General features: G+C 42.7%; 1 protein-coding gene across 5 annotated transcripts in view; it reads left to right on the forward strand.

Moving 5' to 3' along the window:
• Positions 1–27,249, forward strand: part of DENND1A (DENN domain containing 1A) — a gene marked incomplete at both ends in the record, with an annotated part of 564,729 nt that overhangs the window by 299,222 nt on the left and 238,258 nt on the right. For all 5 annotated transcript variants that reach the window (XM_080708699.1, XM_080708698.1, XM_080708700.1 and 2 more), the window contains one exon: positions 8,568–8,678. In XM_080708699.1, the coding sequence (XP_080564825.1) occupies positions 8,568–8,678 (111 nt within the window). The remainder of the gene's footprint in view (positions 1–8,567; positions 8,679–27,249) is intronic.

Raw genomic sequence — 27,249 nt, forward strand, 5'->3', positions numbered from 1 at the left:
CTAAGTAGCTGAGGCTGGCTGCGAACTCTAATCCTCCTGTCTCACTCCCAAATGCTGGGATTACAAGCGTACGCCACCATGCCCAGCTATTTCTTGATTTTTGAAATCGTAATTATTGTGTTTAAAAGCTGTTTTTAGCCGGGCATGGTGGCACACGCTTGTAATCCCTGCGCTTGGAAGGCAGAGACAGGAGGATCGCACAGGTTCGAAGCCAGCCACGCGTGCTGGTTTAGGAGACCCTGTTTCCAAATAAAAAATGTAAAAATAGATCTGGGAGTGTAGCCCGGAGGTAGAAGGGCTTCCAGGAACCCCAGTATCACCAAAAAAAAAAAAAAAAAAAAGCTGTTTTTATTATTTTTTAAAGCCATCTTCTTCATTGCCCCACCTCAAATTCCTAATTGTACTGTATGGACCTCCCCTCCCCCCACCAGTTTTTAAATTTACATTCCCTCTGCTGGTTTTGCCACTAATGAACCAATTCCCTGTATGACCCATTGTTTTCTAAATCCTTCTTTGCAAACCAGTAAAAGGGTGGCCTTGTTTGTTTCTAAGCAGAATAGTAATACCAATCTGCCAGACTCCTAACACACACCATTCCATTGTAATCCTTACAGCTACTCTGTGAGAGGTGGACGTGAGCCCCATTTTACACACAGACCCTGGAGCTCTCAGAACAGACCTGGGTCGCCAGCCCAAGGTCTGCTGTCAGCAGGGTACAGCAACCCAGGTTTGGAAGGTTTTGTTCTCATTGTACCCACCTACCCCCTAGAGTTGACTTGTGATATTCATAAGGGAAAAAAAGAAGTGACTTTTTATATACATTTGAAATATAAAACCAAGCAGGAAAGCTTTTCCTCTAAGGAGAAGCTGAACTTTTGTAAGACCAATTTGTGTGATTTTTGACATAGAATCACTATTGAGCTCTAGCCATGTTGAAATTTGCATTTTAATCTCTTGGTGATTTTTCAAGGATTAATTTAAAATGACTAACTTGCCGCATTGCAAATTGAAACAAGCAATAACTATGGGGTTGTTAATGTGATATAGTCTGCTGTCGTGGAAAGAACATGAGTTTTGGAGACAGCCAGACACTGGGCTTCACCAGTCCAGGGCCTTGGGCTACCTACGGATCCTCTTGGAGCCATGTGTCCTTACCTAATAGAGGAAAACTTGGGGAGCAAATGCAGTATTCAGTGTATCGTTCCAGAGACAGCACCTGGGACCACAGAAATGCTGCTTTCAATGACCCTTTCCTTTTTCTCCTTTCCTCAGCTTTCTGGGAATTCTAGCCTGACCTCTCTGGAGAGCTGAGCGTGGCTAAGGGCAGGGGAACGTGACCACGGGGGCTTGTCTTTTTTAGGTGTTTGATGACAGTCCTGGGTGGGAAGACCAATACTTTCCCTTTCATGGGGAATACATTTCACAGAACCACAAAAGGCTCTTAGCGGGTCCCCTGGACACGAAAACTTCTGAAGCGTGCAATTTGTATAGTGAATGGAGACCTCCACTCCAGTGCCTTTTATATAAGAGGTGCTCTGTAAACACTTATAATCTCATCAAAAGGACATAGCAAACCTAAGAGAATAAGCAACAGAAAAGATACGTGGGCTTTGGATCATGGAACCTAGTATTTTATTACCGCATAATCATATTCTTCTGGGCAAGTTCAGAAAAGGGTTAATGTAAGAAAGAAAGGAAAGACCTAGTGTCTACTGAGTGCCTGCTGTCAGTCAGATCAGGCACTGTGCGTTACGTCATGGGATCTGTAGGACAGCCTGATGGTATGGCTGTGGAGAGGAGGAGCGCGGCAGTGGGCTCAACCAGTAAATGCTCAAGGGGAGATTCGCCCGAGGTCAGTCTGATCCAAGCCTGGAGATAGTCCTTGCGGTCCTGGAGCCACCTAAGAAATCACTCGCCATAAGTGGATTTCTGGACTTAACTGTGTGGCTGTGTGCTTAATATCCTTTCTCCTTCAGTAAGGACAGAGATCAGTGGCTTCTTTCATCACGGCACTGTCATAATGAGCACCGCACCTAGAACACTATAGTAGCTCAAAATGTAAATATATGGAACTAATGACTGATCGAAAGAATGAATGAATGAGCAGTGCAGCCGTCCCCAGGAGGCAGAGGAAAAACAGTTCCTTCTATTTGGCTTTTGGGCCAATTTGTCTGCAAGACACTAATGAAAAGCAAACGTGGAAATTTAATTCTTTCCACTTTCAGATCCCCGTTGAAGTTAATTCTCATTATTTCTACAATTTCTTTGTGAAAATATATCCTTCCTTTTCACTGAAAAACTATCACGGCGTAATTGCTCATGCGGGTGTTCTATGTCTATCAGGGTAACACATGTAGGAGTGAGTTTTATGCAGTCAATAATTAAATGAGCATAAATCTTTATAAATTTTAAACAGTTGACCTGCTTTAGAAAGAGTCACAGATCATGGACAGATAAATAGTAATAATTACATTGTAAACTGACGCTATACAGGATTCGGTAGCAGCCAGGTTTTAAAGCTTATTTTTGACAAATGGATAATCATACAGTCCTGCATTTGGAATACTAAACAAACCTGTCTTCATTATCTGGTCAGTGTCGTACCAAGTGGTTAATGATGCGAGGAAAGCGTTCAGAATGGACAGTTGCATACGACATTGCCCAGACGCCGCTTTGTCAAAAGATGCGCCGTGATATAGAAAAGATTTATGAAGTCATCATGACTTTAAAAATAAACAAGGCTGAGATAGTGGTAGAAGGCCTACTGTCAAGTGCTGAGATTATAGAGGAGTCCATTGTCGCTCTTAAGAGCTGTCAGCTAATTGTTTATTCTAATGGTTTTCTCATTCACACAAGGATAAAAGCTGACCTCTGGGTAACTCTGCTTTCTTTCCTGTAATATACTTCGCTGAATTGGTTGCTTGTGTGAGTTTGTGGGATTCTTTCTCAGGAAGATTATTTTAGAATCCAAATTTATAATCCCCGCTTTTTTAGGCGCTGGGCATTGAATCCAGGATTCTACCTCCAAGCCATACCCTGAGACCTTTTTATCTTTTTATTTTGAAATAGGGTCTCACTAAGTTGTTGAGGGTCTTGCTAAATTGCTGAGGCTGGCCTCAAACCTGTGATCCTCCTGTCTTAATCTCCTAAGTACTGGGGTTATAGGCATGTGGTTTATAATTCCTTTTAAGAATCCCATACCACTAAGGTAATCTAAATTTTTCTCTTAAAATAAAAATCAGTTGAGGGTCTTAAAACTTTTACAATATTAAAGCCAGTGGAGAGGTGCATGCCTGTTGTCCTAGCCATATAGGAATCAGAGGTGAAAAGCTCCCTCCAGTGCCCAGGTTTGGGGGGGCCAGACAGGGAAACATAGTGATAACCCATCTCTTTAAAAACAACAACAGCCTTAGGTTAAAATAATTTGACAAGACTTATTTCAGACTCATTGGCAAAACCAAGCCTCTGGCCTAGGAAGCCTCCCCCAGGCCCATCTCGGTGCCATCCTCTGTACCATGCGTGAAGTAGAGTCACAAAGACTGATCGAATGACAGACAGCGGGCGGACAAGCATCTGCTTCCAGGGCTCCAAGGAGTACCCAGCTTAGAGTCGGTTCTTTGGTTTGAGGATTATCTCATTTCCCTAAGGTACTGAACCTAAGACGCTTTCTCTCTAAGCTGCACTCTATCCCCTCCTGTCCTGACCCGTTCCAACCCCACCCACCCCGCCTGCCTCCCAACCTCAGGCGGGGGGGATCGCACAGCCTCAAGTCCCCAGCCGCTGGGATTGGCCCGCAGGAGCCAGCGGGCAGCTAGGAAGGAGCGGCCATTGTGAGGCCTCTCCTGGGGCTCTGGGATTGTGCCTGGTGCCGCTCCCCTCCCTTTGTCTGGATTCAGAGCCACAGAGGTGAAGAGATCTTCACCAGCATCTCTTTGTAGAGATGAGAAATAGAAACTGAGAGTCTGCGGAGCTTGCTTGTGTGTCTCTTTGGACACTAGGCTGCTCTGTGCACAGTCAGCTCTGGATTTGAGTCCTGTCCAGTCAGGGTGTGGTCAGTTTTGTGTCACTGCTGGCCTCTTACATGGAGCTGTGGGAGGTAAATGCCAGGTGGGTAGCCGAATGTTGTTCATGTAACTGAGATGATGTTTTGACTCCATGAGTAGGGGAAAAAAATGTCCTTAAGCCTAGAAACATACTGGCACTAAGGAAGCGGAGACTCTCTGAGCACAGAAACTGGGAACCCGTCCTGAATAGGCTCCCTTTCCCAGCAGGTGAATTACGGGATTAATTGGCAGGGAATGAAGGGGTAGTTACCTCGGTTAGCTGTGGTAACAGAGTCTAGGACACTCCGAGGACTGGGGACCGTGACAGCGTGTTTGGCAGGAATGATGGCTTCTTAGGAGGAGTGATCTTCTATTTAATGGATGGACTCTCAACTTGAAAGCCGTGTGGGCAAACAGGCAGGTGTACGCACAGTGACCTGAAGTACGGGGTCACTGAGACTTTTCTTCCTCCTCTCCAAGTGTAAGTAAGTGTCGTTCTGTATTGTAGTTTAGGTAATGGTCCTGTGCATATCTGAAGCTTTTCTCTGAGTTGGCTGCTTATATATTTTATTTTATTTTATTTTTTTGTGTGTGTGGTACTGGGGTTCCTGGAAGCCCTTCTTCCTCCGGGCTACACTCCCAGACCTATTTTATATTTTTGAAACAGGGTCTCTTACGCCAGCACGGCTGGCTTCGAACCTGCGTGATCCTCCTGTCTCCGCCTCCCAAGCGCGGGGATTACAAGCGTGCGCCACCACGCCTGGCGGCTGCTTAAATATTTTAACCGGCTCTTTCCCACTGCTCCGCATACTGGGTTTCTGGGTTTTATACTCCTCCCACTCCCAGACGAAGCTCTCAGAAACTAAAGCTCACCTTTAGTTTGTCTCTGCCCAGCTTCCAGGATGGCCCAGGCTCAGAGGAGGAGTTGAATGACTGTGTGCTGATCGCCTGATGGTAGGACAAAGTGCTGGGAGAGCACGGCATACCTCGGTCTTTATGATTATAAACTTACAGCGTGTTCGGGCTACAGTCTTGGCCGACAGCAGCTTGCTGTGGAAGCCTTCTCTTCGCATTCCTGCCCTCCCCATCGGAGAAATAAATACAGCTGACCTGGTTGTGAAACGAATGCCTGTCTCTGAGGACTGTCCCCTTGGCTCACCAGCTCTCTGATGAGCAAACCACCTATTTTTCACAGATACCTCAAAAAGCCACTTCTTTGCCCTCCACCCTCACCCCCACTAGTTACCTGAGTCTGTGCAGTGCCCGCGGTCACTTCTTCTGTGAGCCCTTCACCATACTAAGTAATGGACCACCTCATCCAACTTGGAGGCTTGTTTTCTGAAGTCAAATGCTGTGTTCGTCCTGAAGTGTCCCTCTGCCAGGCTGTACTCCTGTCCACATAGCTTCTGGCAAAGCCCAGGGCAGTAGTCCTCACCCACTCACTCATTCTTTCCTCAAACTCCTAGATGGTGTGATATGTAATCCTACCCAAAGGGGTGGGTCTAGTGGGGAAGCATACTTAAAGCCGTGCCATTATACGATAGGGATATATTGCCATGGGAGACACAAAGAGGACTTTGGCAAGTGAGGAGTCCAAGAAGCCTTCCAGGAGGAGGAGACACTGGAGCTGGGTCTGGACATCCTCAGGTAGAGAAGAGCATTCTGGGAGGAGGAGACCCCAAATGTGAAGACCTGGTGATGGGCAGAGGCAGGGCAGGTCTGAGACACTGGGACTTGGCACGGCTCAGGCAACTGTGGCTTCACAGCAGCGGGAGGGGATCCCTGTCTCCAAGGGGTTTTCTCCAGAGCCCCAGCATGGTGGGAACTGCAAGTGCTCTGGGGCCCCCTTCTGCCCCGGGTGCTCCCCGGCCGAGCGAGGTTCCCAGGGCGGGAGCCCTTGGCAGTGCCGCCACTCCAGCGGGTGGCATCCCAGAAGGAAAGAGGCAGGGAGGAAGCAGATAAGAAAGACAGCTTCTGTTTAGACACAAATATCTTGGTAATCAGCACAGATGGGATGAGAAATACCAAAAAAAGTACATGACAGTTTAGAGAGAATTTGGCTAAATGTTACATATTTTTAACATACCTGTGCACAGCTTTTGGAACAAGCACCTGAGTCTCTCAGATCCTGACTGGGGTCAGGGGCTTGCCTGAGTCAAGTGGTGTTTTTATTTCAGAAACATTTCCTTCCCCATCCACAGAAGTATTCTCGTGATTTTTTTTTTTTCTTCCACCAAAATAAGGCACAGGATTTGTCTCTGACGCTGTGTCTCCCTATTTGGACGGCAAGCTGTGTAACATATTTCCACCCAGCGTGAAGCTTCTTGGCAGACTCTTGAGGCCACGTTTTGGTGGCTTCAGAGTTATCTTTGGATCTGTCAAAAGTGCTAATGGGCTTTCTGGCCTTCTTTAAGCTCCTCATTTCTATTTTCTTTTTACTTCCATCCTCTCCTAAAAGAAAAATTCATGTAATTCATCAGCAGTTAAGCTATTGCTGAAGTGCTCAGCTGAGGGCCTCATAGTTTTGTTTGGGAGAAGAGCTCTGCCGTGTCACTGTCTTCTGAACAGACCCACCTCACACCCTTAGCTCAGTGCTCCTCTGCACCGGGCACGGGAGGCACTTCTTGCCTAATTCAGACCATCTTTGGAGTTTGCTTTACTGTGGTTTTCATTAAATTTCTTAAGAAGCAAGTTGCATAGAGGTTAGAATATGAGTTTTGGATTTAGGACACCTGGTTTGGAAACTTAGCTCTACTTTTCTATCTGGGTGACCTGTTGAACACAGTTAACCTTCCTGTGCTCCAGCTTTCTCACTCAGAGGGTGGATGTGGCAGCATCTGACCTGGGGTTGCCAGGAGGATTAGAAAGAACATGGGAAAATGTTCATTGCCTGGCAATAAGAATGAGTCAATAAGTAGGCTAACCACAATTTTTAAAGGAAAAAGAAGATCTTTCTTTAGGTATGCCTTGACCCTGGGCTCAAAACATTCTTTGTTAGAGTATGAAGCAAGAGCCCGAAACTGAATCATGTCTTACCCATGTCAGATTGTACTGCTTCTCTGTGGTTCTGTTTCTCAGCTCTAAATGGGTATAATAACACCAGGTTCAAGGAGTGGTTGCGAGACTCAGTGGCGTATATATGCAAGGCCTTGTTCATGTTAGGAGGTGAAAGTATGGAAGAGAGGGACCGTGCAGAATAGGAGATAGACTATCAAGTCAGGTCTGACTCTATCAGTTGCTAAATTTCTCCCAGGTTTAATTTCTATAGCTCTATATTAGAAAGAACGGTATCTTAAGGATTCTTGTGAGAATTCCATAAAGTTACATGTATGAAGTATCTGGTACAGTACCCGACACTTGACAAGTAGTCAGTATATGGAGCTATTAATTACTTGCTTTTTATTGATAAAGGTGGATGGTTAACCCGGCACTTCAGTCAAACAATAATAAATCATAAGATAAGCGCACATTCTATTCCCAGCCCATAATATTGTTGAAAAGTACTTTATGCTATTTTGCATGTAAAATGTACCTGCAGCGTACTTCAATTTATGGGTTATAGATCTTTAATCATTATAAACCGTAACCCCTGGCAATAGCGTTCTTTCCCTCCCCAGCCCCTTTCATTCACAGAGGCTTATATTGTACAGCATTGAAAATCTGCAACAGTGAAGAAATTAGCACATTCGTGTGCATTATTAAAGTCAGGTGGGCATAGAAAGTTCTAGAAATAAAACACATTCCATTTTTTCTGAAATCTGAAGAGTACCAATCTATAGTACTAATTAAAGGAATGAAGCCAGGCTACGGAAAAAAGCTAGTTAAAATACATCTTTGTCACAACTTGATGCTGTTTGTCTTAAATTTTCTTTCTCCTTTTGACTGAAATACCTGGAAAATTGCTTGAATTCTAGCCAAGCCATTGCTTTAATTCTATCCAGCTTAGGTTAGAGAAGGGACAGCAGCGTGGTGCAGGAGAGGCACGTGCCTGGTCTCTGTAGTCGAGACCGACCGGTCAGGAATGGGCTTTGTGCCAGGAGCACCTTGGTCCCTGGGCACTTGACTTTGCCTGGACACATGGCACTGTACATCAGGAAGGTTCTAGGGTCTGAGGTCCACAGGTCTGAGCAGCAGCCCTGAGTCTTCATTGCTCATTAGGCCGTTTGATCTCAACAAATCTCTCTGAACTTTGGTTTCCTCATTTGTAAGATTGCAAAATTCCCACCTGCTCACCTTCCAGAGCTGACGTGAAGAGCAAGCACGGCTGAACACGGCTGCGTTGTTACTGGTAATGACCACACAGCGCCGCGGCCGCTCAGGCTGCTCGCGTCTGAGGGCGCTTCCAGCTTTACATGTCATGATTTTATACATGAGAGGGGTCTGGTCTCCCAGGAAGAAAGGATGGAACAGGAAACAAGGGCTATGCTTTCTGATTATTTTCTGTTTCTCATGCTTTTATTAGACACTATTTGTAATAAGAACAAACAAAACAAGCCACAAACCTTGCTTTCTTCTTTCTGCTAGAGAAATCTGACAGAATACTTTGTGGCTGTGGATGTGAACAACATGCTACATCTGTACGCCAGCATGCTGTACGAGCGCAGGGTCCTCCTCGTCTGCAGCAAGCTCAGCACCGTGAGTAGACGCGGGGCGGGGGGGGGGGGCTCCGGCCGCTTAACTGTAGTTGGAAGATGAATTGGAGGACTGGAGGAAACTAGGAAAAAGAATCAGACACAGTCCCGCATATGGTAGCACACAGTTTTCATCAATTATTTGTGTTCCTGTGTGATATCAAAATACATTTCTTTCCTTCCTTCCTTCCTTCCTTCCTTCCTTCATTCATTCATTCATTCATTTATTTAGTGGTACTGGGGGTGGAACCCAGAGGCTTTCTACCTCGGGCTATACTCCCAGACCTGTTTTATACTTTATTTGGAAACAGGGTCTCACTAAGTTGCTGAGAGCCTCGCTCAGTAGCTGAGGCGGGCTCCGAACCTGCGCGATCCTCCTGTCTCAGCCTCCCAAACGGGATTACGAGCGTGCGCCACCACGCCCGGCTACATTTCATTTATCTTGCAGCCTTAATAATCAATTACAGGTAGTTTTTCTTCTGATCGTGTGTTCTGAACACTGCATGTGTCTACAAAAGCTTCCATTATGTCATTTTTAACACCTACACCACTCTCATTACCATTGTGTTGTCATTTTCTTCTCAGTGGTCATTTACGTTGCTCATAGATTAATTTTCTGATAAATAATACTGCAGGTAACATCTTTCAGCGTCTTTTGACTGGTATAGTTCATATTCTAAAGAGTGAGACACCAGGTTAGATAAGAACCATGGCTCAGGGAAGCTTGACTGCTTGCCCACAAGAGTACTTGTGTGCAGAGAATGCTGCCAGCTGTACACGGTATACCACTTTACTACAACCTCGCCAGAAGTGTGTGTGTGTGTGTGTGTGTGTGTGTGTGTGTGTGTGTGTGTTAATTTTGCTAATAAAAAAGGCATAAAGTGGTACTTTAGGCTTACTTTAAATTTTATATTTTTTATTTTATTTTTATTATATTTATTTATTTATTTGCAGGTTTGGGGATGAAACCCAGGGGCATTTGACCTCTGAGCTATATCCCCTTGCCCTATTTTTTATTCTTTATTTTTAATTTTTAAAAATTTTTATTGGTACATTATATTCATACATCATATTGGGGTAAATATTCTTTATTTTTGAAACAGGGTCTCACTAAGTTGTAGAGGGCCTCACTAAGTAGCTGAGACTGTCCGTGAACCGCGATCCTCTGGTCTCAGCCTCCCGAATGCTGGGATTACAAGCATGAGCCACCACACCTGGCTGTATATTTTTTATTTTAGTTTTTTTCATTTGTTTGGTTGTATATTTCCTGAATATTTTATTATAAAAGTTCTCTAGCATTATAAAAAGTAGAAATCATCTTACAGTGAACATTAATATAATTTCATCTATGTTTTTACCAGTGGTAGTTTGCAGTAGTTGCCTTGTTTATCTACCCATCCTTTATACCATTCACCAAACAATCCCTCCTGCCTGCCTTCTTCCTTTCCTTCCTCAGTACTAGTGGTGAACCCAGGACCTTAGGCATACTAAGCAGGTGTTCTCCACTGAGTTACACCCTCTCCACTTTTTTGTTTTATCATCTTATATTTTGATACATTTCAAAGTAAATGATGGGCCTCAATATGCTTTCCCCCAGATGATAGATAATTCATTATTTGTTTGCAAGGTTTGTGGTTGTTTTTAGGTAAAACTTAAATACAGAAATTAGCTGCGAGTTAAATGCCACTTATTAGGCACCCCTCTTTTACAGAAGGTAGAAAAACCCTTTTATAGTGGGGATTTTTCTAATGTATGAACAAAAGACACCTGATAAGGAAAACTTTGTGATACTATTAGAGTTTTCTTTATGTTTTTCATCATAGCCTCATTATTTCATTTTTTATTGATTGATTGCTTGTCAGGAGCCCACAGGCTCTGGGCATGGTGGCACACACCTATAATCTGAGTACTCAGAAGGCTGAGACAAAAGGATCACAAGTTCAAGGACAGCCTCAGCAAAATATTGAGATGCTCAGCAACCTAATGAGACCCTCTTTTCAAACAAAAAAAGGTCTGAATACAGCTCAGAGATAGAATGCCCCTGAGCTCAATCCTCTGTAATACACACACACACACACACACACACACACACACACACACACACACACACACACACACACACCCCGCCGCCGCCACGACGATTTTGTCTTGCCTTTGGTTTGGTTTTCTTGTTTCTGTCTACTTTGTGCTAGATTTATGGGACCTATTAGGTGTCAAAAGTAGGACCTTTGTCCTCTAGGTAAGAACAGCCAACCTCCTGCTTTGATTTGCACTTTCTTTTACATAAGTGTAAATCACAATCTCAGGGCACAAACACTTAAGACTGAGTTTCAAAGTAAGAATATTGCCAACCAGATTTATCATTGCCTTTTTATGGGCTTGAATGGAATATGGATACATTTGAAAGAGTCTAGCCAATAACCCAATTACTGCTGTTTTGGATTATTAAACTTAAGCCAAACAAAAAAGAGAACATCATTGTAGTGTTATTGAATTTCCCGTAACTTAATCATGGCATTTTCTGAGCTCTTAACATGTGCTAGTCACTGTCCTAAGCATTTAGCATATGTTAACTTATTTAACCCACACAGTAGACGCTTTGGTCGGTTCTGTTTCACCAGCTTCTTATATGTAAGGAGCATTGTATCTTGTGTGTAATTTTGTTCACATAAATGTGGTGAATTAAACACACAGTTATTTCTGCTTCCCAAAACTAAAATGAAATACAGGAATAAATTACAAACACAAAGAACAGATGTAGCAGTGATTTTTAAAATAGCAAGAAAATACTGTTATCAACTTTCTGCCAGTATTTGAAAACTAAGGCATAATGGACAGAAAAATACAATTTACTAAAATTGACTCAGTAGGAAAGAACACAATTGAATAGGTCACTTAATTTATAGAAATTTAACCAATACTCAGAAGTATTTTTCCATATGAAATATTCAGGCCTCCTAGTTTTATAGGTATGTTTTATCAAAAATCCTAAGGAACCAATAGTTTCAATCTTAGAAAAACTCCTTGACTCTAGAACAGACGGAATACACCCTCACTTTTCTTGTAGTGCTTGTTAATCTTGACATTCAATTACACAAAGAGAGTACAAGAAAGAACTTAACAATGTCACTCATTAATGTCAGCATAAAAATCTTAGGCAAAATTGTAAGCACATGCACTTAAAATTGATAATAGCTAAGTTGGGCTGGTTTTAGAAATGTGAGACTGATGATAATACAACTTATTCATTAATATATTAAAAGAAAACTCATGGTAGTCACCAATAGATGGAAGAAAAAGCATGACCATGTTCATGAATAGGCAGACTTGATATCTTAAAGATGTAATTTTACTCCATAGTGATTTGTGGATTAGAATGCATTTCTGCTCAAATTCCAAATAGGGTTTTACATTCTAAAATTAATACAGAAGACCAGGTATGGTGGTACACACTTGTAAATCCAGTACATAAGAGGCTGAGACAGGAGGATCACTGCTTCGCAGGCAGCAACAACTCTTACTTAGTGAGGCCCTCTACAACTTAGTGAGACCCTGTTTCAAAATGAAAAATAAAAAACAGGGCTGAGGGTGTAGCTTGGAGGTAGAAGCCCCTGGTTTCAATTCCCAGTACCAAACACACAAAAAAATTAAGTTAATACAGAAACACCAAAGCTGGGTATTGTGGCACATACCTGTAATCCCAGTGCTATGGAGGCTAAGACAAGAGGATCATAGGTTCCAGAATAGCCTCAGCAATGTAATGAGACTCTCAGCAACCCAGCAAGTGCTGGAGGTGTAGCTCAGAGGTAGAATTTCTCTGGGTCTAATCTCCAGTACAGGAGAAGAACAAGGAGGAGGAGGGGGAGGAGGAAGGGGAGGGAGAGGGGGGAGGGGGAGGGGGAGAAGAAGGAGGGGGAGGGGGAGGGGGAGGAGGACCCAAAAAAATGTACCAAGACATACTTGAAGAAAAAGAAAAAACGATTGTGGAAGCTTGCTTTACCTGTTATTGAAACTTTCTGTAAAACTGTAATAATTAGATGCTGGTAGGGTACAGAGATTCACAGTTGGACTGATGGAACAGAATAGAGTACCCAGAAACAGACCACATGTACACAGGCTCTTTATTTTAAAAAAAATTATTGGTGCATTGTAGTCATACAAGATAGTGGAGACATATATGCACACATCATCCAATTAGCCCTTACCCAATTCCTGTCCCGTTTCCTCCCCTCCCTCCTCATGTTTGGCTTAATGATTGATTGGCTTTGATATGTTTGTTAAAGTACATCATGTGCATTAGAGAATTTCCCTCTTCCCCCCTCTCATCCCTCAGGTCACCTTATTTGCTCATCTATAGTATGTCCTTCTTCATCTTGAGTTCCTCCTATGACCTACTTTTTCTACCTTTCACATATTAGAGAGAGCATCTGATTTCTTATTTTTTGTGACTGATCCCACTTAGCATAATGCCCTCCCATTCTGTTCATTTCCCTGTAAATGATGTAATTGTGTTTTTCTTTATGGCTGAATAAAACTCCATTGTGTACATATCCCATAGTTTTATAATCCATTCGTCTTTCGATGGACATGTTGGCTGGTTCCATAGTGTGGCAATGGTGAATTGTGCGGCTATGAACATAGCTATGCATGCATTCGTTTGGTAGTTTGGTTTCCTTCCTTTTGGGTAGATACCCAGAAGTGGTATTGCTGGATCATATGATAAGTTTGTTCCCATTCTTCTGAGGATCTTCCGTACTCTTTTCCAAAGTGGTTGCATTAATTTATAATCCCACCAACAATGTATTCAAATTCCCACTTCTCCACATCCTCGCCAGTATTTGTTGTTGTTTGTGTTTTGTGGTACTGGGATTCCTGGAAACCCTTTTACCTCCGGGTTACACTCCCAGACCTATTTTTTTTTTAATATTTTTATTTGGAAACAGGATTTCTTAAGCCAGAGAGGCTGGCTTTGAACCTGCGCGATCCTCCTGTCTCCGCCTCCCAAGAGCGGGGATTACAAGTGTGCGCCACCACGCCCTGCTTGTTTGTGTTTTGAATGATTGCCATTCTAGTTGGAGTTAGGTGAAATCTTAGGGTAGTTTTGATTTGCATCTCTCTGATTGCTAAAGATGTTGAGCATTTTTTCATGCATTTATTGGCCATTTAAATTTCTTCCTTTGTGAAGTGTCTATTTTATTCACTTGCGCTTTTGGTGGGGGGCACTGGGGATGGAACCCAGGGGCATTCTACCTCTGAGCTATACCCCAAGCCCGAATTTTTATTCTTTATTTTGAAACAGCGTCTCACTGAATTGCAAAGGGCCTTGCTAATAGCTGAGGCTGTCCGAGAACAGTGATTCTCCTGTGTCCACGTCCTGAATGCTGGGATTATAAGCATGCACCACCACGCCTGGCCACTTGCCCAGTTTTTGATTGGGTTATTTGTTTCCTTAGTGCTGAGTTTCTTGAGTTCTCTGTATGTTCTAGATATTAGTCCTCTATCAGAAGAGTAGTTGACAAAAATCTTCTCCCATTCTGTTGGCTCTCAGTTGAGGTTCTTGATAGTTTCCCTTGCTGCATGGGCTCTTTATAACACAGAGGAAGCACTACACACTCTGTGGGGCATAGATGGGCTTTTCAATAATTGGCAATCCATATGGGAAGATAAAGAAGGCCATTTCTATCTTACTCATGCAAAACTAAATTCCCAATGGATGAGTTTTAAATGTGAAAGGAAAATTAAAAATTTTTTCATAGGCAAAATAGGTGAATAGTCCTCTGTAATCTTGGAGTAGAGAATGGTTTATTTAAAAATGACCCAAAAGCCAGGTGTGGTGGCGCACACTTGTAATCTCTGCACTTGGGAGGCAGAGACAGGAGGGTCCCGCAGGTTTGAAGCCAGCCACGCTGGCTTAAGAGACCCTGTTTCCAAATAAAAAAAAGTATAAATATAGGTCTGGGAATGTAGCCCGGAGGTAGAAGGGTTTCCAGGAACCCCAGTACCACCTAAATAAATAAATAAATAAATAAATAAATAAATAATAAAAATGACCCAAAATGATGAAAATCACAAACTTTTGTACATTAAAAATGCCATTTGAAAACCAGGCATGGTGATGCATGCTTGTATTCCTAGCATTTGGGAGGCTGAGACAGGAAAATCACCATTCTCAAATAACCTCAGCTATTTAGTGAGGCCATTTGCAATTCAGTGAGACTCTGTTTCAAAATAAAGAATAAAAAATCGGGCTTGGGGTGTATCTCGGAGGTACAGTACCCTTGGGTTCCATTCCCAGTACCACAAAAAAATAAAATAAAAAATTTAAGCTGGGTATGGTGGTGTATGCCTGTAATTATAGTACTTGGGAGGCTGAAACAGGAGGATCCCAGGTTAGAAGTCAGTCTCAGCAACTTAGAGAGACTCCCAGCAACTTAGACTTTGCTTCCAAATATAAAATAAAATCAGGCTGGTGATATAGCTCAGAGGTAGAATCCTCCTGGCTTTAATCCCTAGCAGAGACATCTGCCATATATAAAACCGACAAGATTAGTATCAAACACATTAAACTCTACAGTTAGAAGGCAAAGGTCAGACTTACTAATGGAAAATGTGGCAAAAGACTTGAATGGGTATTTCACAGAAGAAATGAAATTGCCAATAACAATATGAAAAGATGTTCAACCACGTTAGTAATCACAGAAATGCAGTACAGTGAGTAAGGCTGGTCGTGGTGGCGCACGCTTGTAATCCCAGCCTTTGGGAGGCTGAGACAGGAGGCTCCTGGTTTGTGGCCAGCCTTAGCTACTTAGTGAGACCCTGTTTTGAGATAAAGAATAAAAAATAGGGCTGGGGATGTAGCTAGGATGCAGAATGCCCCTGGGTTTCATCCCCAGTACTGGGAAAAAAAAAAAAAAAAAGCACAGTGAATAAAATACTAAGTTTGCAGAAATTAGATGGCAAAGGCAAATGCTGTAGTGGAGATGTGCAGGGAATTTCATGGACTACCATTTGAAGGGCGTGTGGCGCTCTGTACTGCACGTGCCTGTCACTCAGCAGCTCCAATCTTCGATGGAATTTTGTATATGCGTACACACCATTTGGACATGTGTAGTGGGATACATGTTAAAAAATGTTTTTAGCAGCAGAGTTTTTTTTTTTTAAACCCTAGAAATTGTCCACATGACTGTCACATCTGATAAACTGTGGTGTAGTCAGGCAAGTGGAGTGTCGTGTCAGTGAAAACAACTACACCCTGCACAATCGTGTCTCTAGCACAGAATGAGCAAAAGAAACAGTCAGTTCATGTGAAGTTCACATGAGGCGTAGTAAATGGTACTAACTTGTTCAGGGAAATAGACAAATTACAGAGGAAAACAAAGAAAAATCTTAATGAAATTTAGGTATTGGTTTTCTCCTAGGAAGGGAAAAGGGTATAGCTGGGAAGAGTATTGTTTTTGGTCTTAAGCTAAGGCTCAACAAACTTTTCTATAAACAATCAAATAATAAATAGGCTTTGAAGGTTATATGGCCTGTGTTCAAACTAGACTCTGACTTTGTAGTTTACAATAGACGAACCAGTGGGGATGGCTGTGTTCCATAGCTTAATTTACCAATGCAGGCAGCGTCCACACTTGACCTTTTCAGTGTAGCTTGCCTACCCTTGAGTTAGGTGATAGATTTTGAGTTCTTACATTTTTCTTCCTTAAAAATTGTTGTATGAGAGCCAGGCGTGGTGGCGCCTGCTTGTAATCCCAGCACTTGGGAGGCTGAGACAGGAGGATCACGGTTCACGGGCAGCCTCAGCTACTTAGGCCCTTTGCAACTCAGTGCGACCCTATTTTAAAATAAATAACAAAAAATAGGGGTGGGGGTATAATTCGGAGGTAGAATGCCCCTGAGTTCCATCCCTAGCACCACACAAAAAAATTGTTATATGCTACACATATTTAGTATATGTGTATGTATATGTATATATACTTTTTTTCTGAAACAAGGTCTCGCTAGGTTACTGAGAATCTCACTAAGTTTTTGAGGCTGGCTTCAAACCTGCAATCCTTCTCAAGCACTGGGATTACAGGCATTCTTCATTATGTCCGGCTACTTCAGAATTTTAAGTTTAAAAAAGAAGGTACCAGCTAGGTGTGGTGGTGCACACTTGTCACACCAGAACTAGAGAGGCCGAGATAGGAGGATTCCAGGTTTCTAGCCAGCTTCAGCTGCTTAGTAAGGCCTCCACAACTTAGACACTGTTTCCAAAAAAAAAAAAAAAAAAAGACTAAAAAAAGACTAAAAAATAGGGCTGGGAATGTAGCTCAGAGGTACAGTGCCCCTAGGTTCCATCCCCAGTACTGCCCAAAAAAAAAAAAAAAAAAAAAAAAAAGAACAAAAAATAGGAGTAGGGATGTAACTTGAAAGGAGAAAGCCCCAGGGTTCAATCTCCAGTACTGCAAAAAGAAGATGGGAGTGGGGGTCAGTGGCAGCAGCTGCGATGGAGGAGGAGGAGGAGGAGGAGGAGGAGGAGGAGGAGGAGGAGGAGGAGGAGGAGGAGAAACTAAACTACTTTATCAGTAAGTTTGAGGCTCTCAAGGATAGAGACAAAGAAGTTCTTGTACGAAGATTAAAATCACAGTTGTGTGGGATTTTGCAGTTCTGAGAACTAGAATACAGTGAGCGTGTCTTGAACTTCCTAAGGTAATTTGTAACCTAGAATTCTTTATCTCATGGAAGTCCTTGGAAGACAGTCCTGGCACCCCGGCGCATCTGCGGACCCCCTCGGTGCCCTCCTTACCCCGCCACCTCTGTGGATGAGCGGTTTGCCCTCCTCAGGGCCAGCCACCCTGCCTGTCCATCTGATTCACAGGCACTGGTGATCCAGCAGTGGGTGAAAGACACAGTGACTGCCTCACCAAGCCTGCACTGCAGCTGGCTCCCCGCGCAGACCAGGTGGGGGGAGCACGTCACACCTGGCTGCTGCTCAGGACGGAGGCGCGAGCTGAGCAGGCGGGCGGAGGCCAGACAGCGGGCACTGCAGCCTTTTAAGGCCAGGCAGGTCTTGTCCTCCCTCGCACCCCTGCACAGGTTACCAAGGTTGGTGGAGATGTCCAAACACGACCTCTGGCTTTATTTCCTCCCTCGAGCCTCCTTCTCCCCGCCCCTTTGCTCACTCTCCTGGTCTCTCTCCTTGTTTATCTGGTCCCTTATCTCTGCTTTTTTCTCTCCAGCTTCCACATATTCCTATGAGCAAACCAATGGGCTGTAGTGGCTCCCAACTTAAGCACATGAAAAAAAAACTTCTTTAACCCACATCCCTTTCTTCCTTTTTGTTTGTTTTCTTTTTTTTCCAGCACTGGGGATGGGTCCCAAGGTTGTCTGTGTTTAAGGCAAATGCTCTACCACTGAGCTACACTCCCAGTGCCCCTTTATTTCATTTTTATTCTCCTTTTTTGCATTTTATTTATGTTGTGTCTATGCGTGTAGTACTGGGGTCTGAACTCAGGCATTCTACCTCTAAGCTACACCCCAGCTCTATTTTATATTTTATTTGGTAACAGGGTCTCATTATGTTTCTGAGGCTGGCTTCCAACCTGTGATCCTCCTGTCTCAGCCTCCCAAGTATTGGGATTACAGGCATGCACCACCACACCCAGCTTCTTATAGTCTCCTTTTTTATTTATTTATTTTTATTGGTACATTGTATTCATACATCATAGTGGAATACAAACTTTTGTAGACATACATGCACACATCGCCCAGTCAGCCCCCACCCGATCCCCACCCCATTCTCTCCCCATCCCTCCCATGCTTGGCTTAGTGGTTGACGTCTAGTATTATAGCAATTTATCCAAAATTAAAATGATAATCTCTCATAACAGTTTCATTTGTCTGATACCAAGCTTTTGATGACTTAAAGATAACAGTTCAATATTTCTTTTTACTTTCTTTCTTACCAGAGAATATTTTTTTCTATTTTTTTAGGTGAAACTATCATATATTTATATATTTATTTTTCAGAAAAAAAACCTATCCTAATATGGAATATGGACTCTAGATACCCAAAACTATCTTGAAAAAGAACAAAGCTAGAAGATATATATTTTCTGATTTCAAACCATATAAAGCTACAATAATTGAAACAGTGTAGTACTATTCTAAAGGCAGATATATAAACCATTGGAGTTAAATAAAAGCCTAGAGCTAAATTCTTCCCTATATTGTCAAGTTATTTTTGACAAGGTTTCCACGAACATTTGGTGGTGGAAATAATAATCTTTTAACTAAATGTTGTTGAAAAATAATAATTACATGGAAAAGAATAAAATTGGACCCTTACCTAATCCCATATACAAATATTAACTCAAAATAGAAGACCTAAATATAAATCTTAAGACTATAAACTTTTAGGAGAAAATCTGGGTCATAAAACCTCACAACAATGAAATTGGCAGTGATTTCTTGGATATGATTTCAATGGCACAGGCAACAGAAGAGTATACAAACTCCCTAAAAAATAAAAAAAAATATTGTATATCCAAAGACAATGTAAACAGAGTTAAAAGTTACTAATAGAATGGGATAAAATATTTTCAAATGCTATATCTGAAGGTATATTAATATTCCAACTAGAAATCCTAAAAATTAACAACAATAAAAGCAAACAATACCATTTAGAGATAGGTAAAAGACTAACATAAATAATGAATCTCCACAGATAACCCATCTTAGTTGTCTGTTGGATGGAAAATCTTGTTTCTCTGGTTCTGGTGTGTGTTACCTATTTCTTCTTTGTAGTTAATCTCTTTGAGTATTTTCTCTAGCGCTGGTTTTGAAGACATAAATTCCTTCAGTTTCTGTTTGTCATGGAAGCTTCTTATTTCTCCATCTAATTTGATAGAAAGTTTTGCTGGATAGGAAATTTTTGGCTGGAAGTTGTTTTCTTTCAGAGTTTGGAATATGTTACTCCAAGCCCTTCTGGCTCTCATGACTTGGTTTGGGAAGTCTGGAGTGATTCTAATTGGTTTGCCTGTGAATGTCACTTGGCCCTTTGTTTTTGTTGCCTTTAAGATTCTCTGCTTCGGCCGGGCGTGGTGGCGCACGCTTGTAATCCCCGCGCTTGGGAGGCAGAGACAGGAGGATCGCGCAGGTTCGAAGCCAGCCGCGCGCGCTGGCTTAGGAGACCCTGTTTCCAAATAAAAATGTAAAAATAGGTCTGGGAGTGTAGCCAGGAGGTAGAAGGGCTTCCTGGAACCCCAGTACCACAGATTCTCTGTTTGGCTTCCACATTGATCATTTTGACAATTATGTGGCGTGGGGATCCTCTTCTCTGATCCTGTCTAAAGGGGGTTCTATAAGTTTCCTGGACCTGCGTATCGACCTCTTGCTCTATGTCTGGAAAATTTTCTATTACTTCCTTGAAGAGATTGTTGATCCCTTTGGTTTCACTTTCTTTTCCCTCCTCTATTCCAATTATTCTTAGGTTAGCTCTCTTAAAATGGGCCCATATTTCTTCAATATCAGATTCCTGCTGTAGGATACTTTTTTCTAGATTAGAAACTATGCGTTCATTTTTGGAATGATCATCTTCTAAGAGCAAGATTCTGTTCTCCATGTGGTCTAATCGGTTGTTTGTGCTTTGAATTGAGGCCTTTACTTCATTAATTGCATCCTTTATCTCTTTTTGGCTCTCTCTGAGTTCTTTTCGAAGCACCTCTATTATTTCTACAGTTATTTTCCTGGTTTGATCTTCTAGAAATCTCTGATTTTCAGTTTTATCGAGTTCTGATGTTGTGGGGTTGTGGGCATTTATTGCTCCAGTATTATTCCTCTTTCCCATGATTTCAGAAGTTTGTGCCTTCTCTGGGTTCTTCCCTTGGGTCACTATGACTTCACTTAAGGTGCTCTGGATCTCGAGTCTGTGGTATCTCAGACCCCACTACTCCTTTACTGGGTTGTGTCACAGAGTCTCCGACCCAGAGAGTCGATAGAGGCTGCTTTAGACTGTGGGGGGTGCCAGGTTGCACGTTCTCCTATGGTGTGATATCTCTGCCACCGCCCCTCCCCCACTGGGTCAAGTCCCAGGGAGTACAGTACTGGGATTTCTCCTCTGTGGCCCACAATTTGACTCACTGTTCTTGAGTATGCAGATGTAGCTGTACTGGCCTCAGCGAATTCGCTACTGCTGCCGCTGGTGGCAATATGGCGCCGCTGCTACACCCTCGGCTGTGAGGCTGGCATATTTCTTCTTGGTTTTGAGTTCCACTCTGAATCCCTGCAGCCTGTGCTGAGCTCAGCCACTGGGAGCTTTAGATGCTCCCTGCGCCGAGAAATTCCCGCCTGGCTGTTCCACAGCGGCTCAGCTCGGCTTGCTGTAGCCGTCCGGTGAACTCTTTGCTGCCGCCGGCAGTATGGCGCTGCTGCCGCGTCCTCGGGCGTGAGGCTGGTGTATCTCCTCTGTGGCTCTAAGCTCTGTTCTCAGTCCGCTTTCTTTCTGGAGCCTAGTGATTTTTTTGTTTCTCTGGTGATGGTGTTTTCTGGCTATGAAAGGCGCTGATTTTGTGGTAATGGAGATTGGTTGTTAGCGGGGCTCTTAAGCCCCTCTTTTCTCGGTCGCCATCTTCCCGGAAGTCTCTATATTCTCCTTTTTAGAAGAAAATTCTTCAAGAGTTTTCTATTTATTATCTAATCCTTTTGCTCCACCTCTCCACTAAAAAAAAAAAAAAAGCTTTTACTTGATAGAAGAATCAAGTAAAATTAGAATTAAATAATTCTTGTAAAACTCTTGAACAGGGTCTCACATGTAATGTGTATATATGTGTATAGTGTTATAATATGTGCTTTAAAGGGAGGTAAAACGTGTGTGTGTGTGTGTGTGTGTGTGTGTGTGTGTGTGTGTTTTATTGGGGATTGCATCCTGGGAATTCTACCTCTGATCTACACCCCTAGTCTTTATTTTATTTTATTTTTATTTTTGGTGGTACTGGGGTTCCTGGAAACCCTTCTACCTCCAGGCTACACTCCCAGGCCTATTTTATATTTTTATTTTGGAAACAGGGTCTCTTAAGCCAGCGAGGCTGGCTTCGAACCTACATGATCCTCCTGTCTCTGCCTCCCAAGTGTGGGGATTACAAGCGTGTGCCACCACGCTGGCCTATTTTTTTTTTTTTTTTAATTTTGAAACTGTCTCACTAAGTTGCTTAGAGCCCAGCTAATTTTCTGAGGCTCTCCTTCTACCAGAGATTCTCCTGTCTCAACATCCCAAATACTAGGATTATAAATGTATGCCACCACACCCAGTGGGAGGTGAGATTTTAATATTTAAAATTAAAGCCAGATAAATGAGGAAAGAGACCAGTGTAATAGTGGAAGGGCAGTGAGGGAGAGGGGGAAGTCAGGCTTGAGGAAGAAAGCAGTTCTGCCCATAACTGCAAGTTATTACTACAGACAGTCTCATTAATACGTGTGGAGGTGAGTGGTATATAAAGGGAGATACACCAGGTGACGTTTACATGTATGAATGCATCACGTGGCATCTTCACTGTTGTATAATTACAGTGGACCAATAAAAGTATAAAAAATAAAATTTAAACTAAGATTTTTAGAGATGAGATAAATCTGTGTTGACTATGATTATGCTGAGTCAAGAGTAAAGAGAGTCATTTTCCTTGAGTTAATGGTAAGTGAACTGTTACCGTTCCATTTTTCCATGTACACTTTGACCACTGTTTATTTGGCTTTGTTTTTACTTATTTATTTGTTGGTACTAGAGATCAAACACAGAGGCATTCTACCTCTGAGCTACATCCCAGCTCTTTCTATTTTATTTTTTTCTTTTTTGGTTCGAAACAGGGTATCATTGAGTTACTGAGGACCTCACTCAATTGCCGATGCTAGTCTCAAACCTGTGATCTGTGATCCTCTGATTACAGACATGACCCACCACACCCAGCTTGACTTTAAGATTATAAACATGTATTACTTTGACTTTAAAAAATGTTTTTTAACACATAGTTGGCTCTTTACTAAGCTCTAAATTTCTGATTGATGACAGGAAGCTCTCTGGGGTCCATGGGCTTCTCCTCCTGGTTCACCTGCAGTAGGCAGCCTCCTGATCAGGTGCATGGAGATCTCTGGGGGTGGAGCAGCTGAGCAGACTTCAGCCCTATACACGCCTTTGGACTGCTCCCAGTTCAGAATGTTAAAACTTTGTCATTGTTGTCTTGTTTAAGAGCAGCTTCTTATAGCTGAGGCAGAGGATGGGAAGGCTCTTTTAGCCCGAACTGTGCCTGTGTCCCCCTCTCTCTGCAGTACCTTGACAAGCCACATCTTTCTCAGTTTTGTTTGATAAGAAGTAGGCTTAATGCTCTTCGGAGCCATCACGTATTTGAAAGATAAAAGCTGTTGAACACTTCAGCAAACCCAACAATGTTTAGTTCAGAGTCAGGTAATATGCATTCCAGGGTATCTTGATCAATAACATCATGATGTTCTGTATAAGAAAAATGTAAAGTTTTTGTTCTCTTTGCTCACTTAATGTATATTGATTGTTTTCCTTTATAAATGATAAATAGGGAAGACTTAACTACATCTTGTTCTCTATGTAAATACTTCAGGGTGATTTCTTAGAGCACAAAGGTTCCATTTTTCTTCTATGTTTTCATGTCCGAGTTCAATCCATATTGCTTTTGGGGAATACTATGGATAGCAGGTAGGTAGAACATAAGACTGTTGCGTCCCTAAGGCTCCGTCCTGCAGAGCCCCAGGAAAGAAGACGCAAACGTCGAGTCTGCTGATGATGCTTCCTCTTTAATGCTCTCTCTTCAATGCGCACAGCAGGCAAATATATATCAGTCCCATAACCCCTCCCTCATCACTCCACCAACCCCAAGCTTCCCACAGCTAGGGCATGCACATTTCTAACCCTCTCATAGGCGGGCTGGTGGTAGCACGAGGCGCTGCATCACTGATCATCCGTAGGACACCTGATAGGGCTCACTGCACAGGCTCAGGGCACCGCCAGCCTCGTGAGCCTCATGACTTGGCTGCAAGCCTAGGCGCCATCTTGAGTCCACGCTGGCAACAAGCCTGGGTGCCATCTCGGTCCAGCCGAGTGGGCCCTGACATAAGACCTTTATGGAGATGATTTCCTGTAATTCCATTGGCACTCTGAGAAGATCATATATTTTCAGTTTTCTAGAACAGACTACTCATTTGGAGAGGTGGAAAACATTGCCCAAGGTCACATCCTAGTAAAGGAGAAACACAGCCATGTGAATCAATTCCATGATATGTTGTCAGGGGAAGAAGCCTTTGGCTTAGAAAGGAAGAAACATACAGGAATTACATATACGGATGAATCTTGGTCCCTTTCTTGGCAAGCAGGTTATATTATCAGGTGCCACTTCTCAAATTGTTTTTAAAACACGTGCATAAGATCTGTCACAAGAGCTGCGGACATGTTGTTAGGAATATTCATCCCACTAAGAGAATAATTTGAGAATTACTATAAAGAGCCAAAAAGATGCTCTGAGCCAAAGCTAATGGAAAAGTGACTGGTAGAGCTAGATAATGCTGGTTTAGGTGAAAAATAAGACCATATTTTGTGGTAATTAGAGATGTTTCTTGTGTAGTTTGTGGGTAACTTTGAAGACCATGAGAGACACGCCATTGCTTCTGTCTACAGAACAAATGCATGGAGCACTGTTATTTTTTTAAGCTACTAATTATTTATTATTTTTGTGGTACTGAGAATTAAAACCAAGGGTCTTTTACCTCCAAACTATACTCCCAGCCCTATTTTTATTCTTTATTTTGAAATGGGGGTCTCACTAAGTTTTGGGGGTCCTCACTAAGTAACTAAGGCTGGCCGTGAACCTGTGATCTCCCTGTCTTAGCCGCCAATATACTGAGATTACAAGCGTGCATCGCCATGCCCGGCTGGAGGACTGTTCTTGAGATGCACACTCAGTGTTTAAATGGCAGGCCCTGCTCCTCTGACCCTTAAAATTCTCTCAAGTTACCTTTCTCAGCTACATACTGTGTACCAGGGCTGTGCCACCATATACTACCATATTTTTTATTAGTTATTGCAGCCATCCTAGGAGCTAGTTCATTTTATCCTGATTTTTGCAGATGAGAATACTGGCACCCATTAAGTTGAAAGGCCTTGTCTAAGACGAGCCACTTCTCTTGGCTCCGGGCCAGCATCCTTCTGAACTTCACACTGCCTTCCTGGTAGCTCTCCATTTGCCATGAGTTCCTGTGACACTTGTACTCAGCGAAATATTCTTGGCATGATTCTGTTGACCATGGTTTGAATGACAGAAAGAACTCAGCCTAGCTGTTGTCATCGCGTCCAGTGCACATGTAAGCTTTTCACTTCAGATTTAATGAGCTGTTCTGGGTGCCCAGCACCACACCAGGTGCCAGGGGGAATGGTAGGTTGATGCGTGAATTTCTAAGCTGGCCCGCCCACTCTCGTAGCCTCAGCCCTGCTTCTCCAGCACCGTTCAGTCGTCACTGTCTACACACTCTTCATTTCCCTCTCCCTGGCTGGGCTGCTCCATCTGCCCTCAGCACAGCCCTGGTGTGGCCCTGGGCCCGATCTGCTCCACGCACTGTGGCTTCAGGGTGTGTCCTAACCCTTCCTTCCAGTTCCTGTGTGTCAGCCCTAATCGCCTCTTTAGAATTCAGCAGCACTGAAAGAAGTTTCAAAAACTGAGGCTAGCCAGTTAAGTGATGACAAAGGCAGACTTACTCTCCTAAGGAGCATGTGTGTGCCTTATCCAGCTGCTGATGGTTTTAAACAAATTCTTAGGGAGGAAGAACTTCCATGGGCAAGACCACTACCTAGTTAAGTGAGCCTCCAGACTTAGTCATGTGTGTGGTTTTTTTAACTATCAAACGAGTTAGTACTTTTCTGATAGTACCTCATATAAGGAAGGAAAAAAATAACTCACTATCATTTCCCTCAGTTTCTTCCTAACTAGGTAAACAAAATTCGTGGCCCGAGAGTGGTGGGTGATTCCCGCTCCGTCAGCCTGGCCTTTGTTTGCGCTTCAGTATTCGAGGGAAGGCCTGGAGACTTTGCCAACCTTGCCCCATCCTGTTCCACCCACTTCCACTGACAGGGTCCATTGTCTGAGCACCATCTGGTCTTGGGACCTAAGAAAGGGCTGGTTTGTGGATGGGGCACTTTTTCAGATCTGGCTTCCTTTTACTTCTTCCCCATGAACTGCACCTTGCCACGACAACGCCAGCCCCTGTAGTAGGCTGTGCACCTAAGTGATGTGTGCAAAGCTTGCCTAGATTTTCTGAACAAGAAAAAAAAAATTAATCCGGTTTGCTTATCTGCAGCCCTTGAAGCAGACACGAGAGCGGCAGTTTAAGGAGGTTTGAAAGCCTGGAGCCCAGCCAGGGCCTCTCTGCCTGCGCACTCCACTCTGCATGTTCCAGCCGTAGGAACAAACTGCATTATTTTGTTTCAAACTGTGCTCAAGGGAAGCCAAGACCTTGTAACTGGAAACTTCCCAAACAGAGAATTCTAAGACTAAATTTAGTGTTCTATTTAAAAAAAATAAAATAAATCGAACATTTTGTTTGTTCATCTTTTATATGTTAAAAGAGAGAGAGATTAACCTAGTTCGCACCAACAACCTAAGAAGAGTATTCAAAGAAGTGAGAAGAAAACTAATCCTTTTGGTGAAGAGGGAAATCCTTAGCAAAATGTAATGAAGTGGCATAAAATAAAGACTCTGCAGCCAAACGTGGCCTCTCTAATCTCCATTACATAAAATTTTATTGTAGCTCAGAGAATATTAAAACCAGTTAATAATAAATGAACGGAACTTCCATTGACAGGAGGTAGGAGGAAATACTGATAATATTTTATTTATGTGATTTTTTTTGGTTTTTTAATGTAAATATAATTTACTGCTCTTTGAACTGTACTTTCATTTAATTATGTGTGAGTTGGTTTTCTCTTGTTTATGCTGAACTATTAACTAGCATGAACCCTGCAATGTTATAGAGGCTCTGTACTATGATTTAAAGACTGCACAGCTTAATTTGTGATCTTTTGATAGGACTTCAACCAACAGTGGTCTCCCTGCTGGTTTTTACCTTTCTCTCCTGCCTCCTCTTCTATTACTTCAACAAACATCGAACACCTGCTTTGGACAAGATACAGGATTCAGATTGTTCTTAAAATCACCAAAGGAACTTTTTAAAATGCAGGTCCATGCACAGCATCTCTGGCCATTCTGATTCAGAGGTCTAGTGTGGAACCAGAGAATTTATATTTTTTAAGGTTTCTCAAGTATTTGGCACACGAGCCAGGTTTGGAACCAATTAATAGTTCTCTATGACAAAACAGTATTTACTGATTGGCAGTTGTTATTTTGCATCAACAGACTCATTTTCATTTTGAGACTATATAATGGAGGCTGATTACATTTGTCTAGAAGGCATTTATGAGTACAGATTAACACTTAAAAGTCCTTTGTTTTAACCAGACCAGAACTTGAGAGGCTGCGACAGGATGCTTGGAGGTTCAAAACCAACTTCAGCAACCTAGTGGGGCC

Source organism: Muscardinus avellanarius (genome assembly GCF_963383645.1).
Source record: "Muscardinus avellanarius genome assembly, chromosome: 13".
In the NCBI taxonomy this organism is placed as follows: domain Eukaryota; kingdom Metazoa; phylum Chordata; class Mammalia; order Rodentia; family Gliridae; genus Muscardinus; species Muscardinus avellanarius.